Source organism: Armigeres subalbatus, chromosome 3 (assembly GCF_024139115.2).
Source record: "Armigeres subalbatus isolate Guangzhou_Male chromosome 3, GZ_Asu_2, whole genome shotgun sequence".
Taxonomy (NCBI): Eukaryota; Metazoa; Arthropoda; class Insecta; order Diptera; family Culicidae; genus Armigeres; species Armigeres subalbatus.
In genome coordinates this window covers 163414563-163419947 of record NC_085141.1, presented here as the reverse complement: position 1 = coordinate 163419947, position 5385 = coordinate 163414563, and the positions used below count along the sequence as shown (strand labels likewise).

The 5385-nt window shown below is 50.5% G+C and overlaps 1 protein-coding gene across 1 annotated transcript; it reads left to right on the top strand.

The window, feature by feature from the left end:
* Positions 1-4446: 4446 nt before the first annotated feature.
* On the top strand, positions 4447-4860 carry LOC134222106 (uncharacterized). The gene has a single exon (XM_062701249.1). It carries the CDS (start codon positions 4447-4449, stop codon positions 4858-4860), a length of 414 nt encoding a protein of 137 aa, XP_062557233.1.
* The last annotated feature ends 525 nt before the right edge of the window (positions 4861-5385 follow it).

Sequence of the window (5385 nt, the reverse complement as noted above, 5' to 3'; positions counted from 1 at the left end):
GCTCTTTTAATCCAGGTCGACACATTGGGGATAGGCGGTGGGGCTCCCCTGCACTGCACTTGGTCGTGTTCCCCACTTTCTCTGCCATTTGACTACTGTTGTTGTTGCTGCCTTGATATTCCTCCTCGATTCGCTAGAGAGTAACATCCGCAAATCTCGGTACGAACCGGATCAAAACGTAACCTTTGAAGGATGGTACGTGCGGTACGAAGATCTATTCGCTAAAGATGCCGTTCGACTCGACGATGAAGCCAAGGTGGAACTGCTGATACGAAAGCTGGACCCGTCAGATCACGAGAGGTACACCAGTTACATCCAACCGAAAAGCCCGAACGAAATCCGATTTGACGACACAGTGAATAAGCTGAAAAGTTTGTTTGGCATGCCAGAGTCCGTGATTAACAGGCGATACCGATGCTTGCAAGTCACAACGTAAGCTGCCAAGGGCTACAAAACGTTTGCCTACCGGGTGGAAAAACTCTGTGTCGAGTTCGAGTTGAGGAAACTTTCGGAGGATCAATTCAAGGGCCTCGTGTTCGTTTGTGGGTTGAAGCCGGAAAGCGATGCGGAAAACAGGACGAGGTTGCTCAGCCGCATTGAAGAGCAGAACGATATAACCCTTTTTTAGGACGAATGTCAGCGGCTTCTCAATATCAGAAGAGCACCGGTCCCGCAACGCCTTGCTGGAGCTGCGGTACTGTGCACTACTCATAGGACTGTCCGTTTTAGGAACACCGATGCAACGACTGTGGTCAACATGGTCACAAAGACGGATATTGTTCCAGTGTGAAGAAGCTCAGGTCTCCAAACAAGCGGTTCTCGTCCAAGAAAGCGGCAACACGAAGCGTACTGGCGAAGAACGTCCGGAAGCGAAGAAGATTAGTGAAAGCGGAGTTCGATACTGTGTCGGATATCAGCATCATTTCCGAGCAGACATGGCAGAGAATCGGGAAACCTGCGGGAAGTCCGACTATATTGCAAGCCGCCACAGCATCCGGCAAGCCCAAGCTGAAGTTCCAGTGTAGCTGCGAAGTGGTCATCAAGGGGAAGAAGTGCATCGGTCGATTTTTCATCGTCAAGCAGGAGCTTAATCTGCTCGGGCTCCATCTCATCGACGCTTTCGATCTCGGGTCAGTGCCCATGGATCAATTTTGCAACCAGTTCCGCAGTCATTCAACGACCGTCAACTCCTTCAAAGCAGCCTTCCCGAAAGTATTTTTTTTTCTTGAGGAGGTTAACTCAGGTAGTGTGGGGATGGGATCACCCGACCCACTAAAACCAAACCCCTTTCGCCAGTCCGTATCCCCCGGCCAGCAATTAAGCAATACATCAGGGGACGACGGTTGAGAACGCTCTCGCCTATGCTAACGCACTCGACGTTATAACGTAACATCGACTTCAAGGGTGGTAACCTCACCACCCGTCGATCGCAAGCTATAATAGTAACCTGTATTAGAGGTGTGCGCCGCCGCCGACAGTTTTTGACACGCCGCCGCCACCGACGATTTTACGCGCGCTGATTTGTTATTTTCCACGCCGATTCAAATTTGTAGAAATCCACAGAATTTTCAGAGCAAATTCCGAAGATCCAGTGTAGTTTTCGTAAAATTTCCTGATTGATATCCTTACAACATTACGTTGAATAGGTGGATAGGGAACCTTGGGCCAACAACCTACTGTTCCCGAAAACATCAATTTGTTCGAGAATCCGATAATGAAAGAATACGGACTGATTATACGGCGACGACTCTTAGCGCGAAACAACGGACACGAATAGGGACATGGAACGTTTTAACCCTAGCCCAGCAGGGTAAATTGGCACAATTTGCCAATGAGGCACGCCGCATGAAGCTTGAGATCCTGGGACTGAGTGAAGTCCGTTGGCCAAACTTTGGAGAACACAGAACGCCGTCGGGACAAGTTCTGCTATACTCTGGTTTACGAGGTGAACACGCTCCCCGGCATCGCGGAGTTGGCTTCCTACTAAGCGCTCAGGCACACTCTGCGCTTATGAAGTGGGAACCTCTAAGTGAAAGGATAATCGTTGCCAGATTTAGAACACGGGTCCGAAACCTTACTATAATCCAATGTTATGCGCCAACCGATGCTGCCGATCTGCAAGACAAAGAGAACTTCTACAGTCAACTCAATGCCGCCGTAGATAGAATTCCAAAGGGTGATATCAAGATCTGTTTGGGCGACTTCAATGCGAAGATCGGATCCGACAACTCGAACCATGAGCGCATTATGGGACGCCATGGTCTCGGAGAAATGAGCGAAAACGGAGAGCTGTTCGCAGAGTTTTGTGGTAATAACGACATGGTGATCGGGGGATCGCTCTTCCCTCATCGACCGGTTCACAAGGTCACGTGGGTCTCCCGTGACGGCTTTACAGAAAATCAAATCGACCACATCTGCATCAGCCGAAAATGGAAACGGAGCCTTCTTGATGTACGGAATAAACGTAGTGCCGATATCGCGTCTGATCATCACCTCCTCATCGGCGAAATACGCCTGCGCATTGCGCGGATTCATCGGCATGAGTAAAGAGTTGGACGACGATTCTACACACGCCGACTGGAAGATGCCACGGTGAAACGGTCCTTCGTTGAAGAACTGGAGACGCGTGCTGCAGATATCCCGGAAGGTGGCAGCGTGGAAGACCAATGGACCGCCATCAAGAATGCCTTCATCACCACCAGCGAGAACAATCTGGGCGAACTACGCACCCAGAGAAAACAATGGACCACCGATGAGACCTGGAGAAAGATAGAGGAGCAAAGAGAAGCTAAAGCCGCGATAGAGCGATCGAAAACCAGAGGAGCCAAAGTCGTAGCCCGTCAACGATACGCGGCTCTTGAGAAGGAAGTAAAACGCTCATGTCGACGGGACAAGCGAGCGTGGGCAGACTCTCTGGCCGACGAAGGAGAGAGAGCCGCCGCAACCGGGGGCATTCGCCTCCTCTACGATATCTCACGACGCTTAAGCGGGGCGAAGATGAATGCAACGATGCCTGTGAAAGACGCGAATGATCAGTTATTGACCGACCCAACTGACCAGCTGAAACGCTGGTTCGAGCACTTCGAACAACTTTTTCAAGTGCCAGCCAGGCCATCCCCACCTCGGCATGATCTGCCTAGGGTCCGACGTATAACACGCGTCAATACCGAAGCTCCAGCACTGCTAGAGATTCAAACAGCCATCCAAAGCATGAAATCGAATAAAGCCCCAGGGGTCGACCGCATATCAGCCGAGATGCTCAAAGCTGACCTCATGACATCCGCTCAACTACTGCATCGTTTATTTCGTAATATCTGGGACACCGCAACTTTCCCGGTCGACTGGATGCAAGGTATCTTAGTGAAGGTGCCCAAAAGGGGTGATCTGACTGAATGCGATAACTGGCGAGGCATTATGTTGCTGTGTACCGTTCTCAAAGTTCTGTGCAAAATCATCCTAGCCCGGATTCAGGAGAAGATCGATGCGACTCTCCGGCGGCAGCGGGCTGGATTCCGTGCCGGAAGATCCTGTGTGGACCATATTGTCACGCTCCGCATTATTCTGGAGCAGGTCAACGAATTCCAAGAGTCCCTTTACTTGGTATTCATTGACTACCAAAAAGCTTTCTACCGTCTCAATCACGAGAATATGTGGGGCGCCCTGAGACGCAAGGGAGTTCCTGAGAAAATCATCGGTCTCATCGAGACACAGTACGAGGCCTTCTCGTGTGGAGTGCTGCACAATGGGGTTCTGTCCGACCCTATCCGGGTCGTAGCCGGTGTGAGGCAAGGATGTATTCTATCACCGTTACTGTTCCTCATCGTAATCGACGAGATTCGACGACGATAAAAAAATCAATAAAAAAACGCCACGCCGATCTACGCCGCCGCCGGCTAAAATGGCTGTCGGCGTGACGCCGAAAACGCCGCCTCAGCCGACCAGAATTATGACGAACGCCGCCGCCGACGATTTTCTGACCGGCGCACACCTCTAACCTGTATCATAAACTCGCGTAGGAGACGAGCACCCCCACAATAAACGCCACGCGTGAACCGCAATGACCTCTATATCTACATACGGAGGTTCTCGCAGCCCACCCGCGACGTGTTTGTTGTTGGGGTGAAAGTCTTGCACCATGGATGTGTACGAAGGCGAAAATAAAGTTTAAGCTGAAGGAAGGCAAACCACCAGTGTTCCGACCTAAAAGACCGATGTACAGCACTGTCGAAGCAGAACTAGATAGGCTAAAAAGTTCCAACATCATCACACTGGTCGACTTTTCAGAGTGGGCCGCTCCCATCGTCGTTGTTCGGAAAGCAAGTGGCGCAATCATCATGGTGACTACTCCACAAGCCTTAACGACGTTCTTCAGTCGCACCAGTATCCGCTTCTTTTGTCGGAGGACATCTTCGCCAAGCTGGAGCATTTCAGCAGCTCGTAGACCAAATGCTTGCTGGTCTCGAACGTACTTCGGGATACCTCGATGATGTTTTAGTTGGCGCAGTCGACGAAGAAGACCAGGAATTCGGATTCGCCATCAAAGCCGAAAAGTGCTCGTTTGGCCAGCGACAGATCAAATACGTTGGACACCTCATCGATGAGCACGGTTTGCATCCGGATCCATCCAAAGTCGAAACCTTCTGCCGAGTGCCGAAAAACGTTTCGGAAGTACGCTCGTTCTTGGGGGCGATCAATTATTATGGGAATTTCGTCCCGAGTATGCACAAGCTTCGATATCCGCTCGATGAGCTGCTCAAAGCTAACAAAAATTTCGCCTGGATGGCAGAGTGTAAGACATCCTTCAGTACCTTCAAGCAGATTCTTCAGTCCGACTTGTTGCTGAAGCACTACAATCCGTAGCTCCCCATAGTATCAGCCACAAATTTCCAGATGGATCGATGAAAGTACCGATCACGCTCTACTGCTTCGAATCTTCGGTTCAAAGAAAGGAATTCCAGTTTACACGGCGAATTGATTGCAGCGTTAGGCTCTGCAACTTCTCATCTACGACTATCTACGACGATATAAGATCGATCTCCATTTCTAGGCGATTCAGCAAGCCATCCGCTCTGACCCAGTACCTAGCAAGGTCTACCGCTTCATTCAGCATGGCTGGCTGCAATCAAAGAAAGCCATCTCAGATCAAAAGGTTCAGCGGTTATTCGACCTTTGTGACTCGTTTTCAACGATTCAAGGGTGCATCATGTTTGCTGAACGCCTTGTAATTCCAGCGAAGTTCCGGATGCGTTGCCTCCACCATCGTGACCATCCGGGGAACCAGCGCATGAAGGCGATTGCGCGAAGCTATGTCTACGGGTCGTCGATTGACGCGGACATAACTACACACGTCAAAGCCAGCTGATGTAGTACTTACTTAACGAAAAG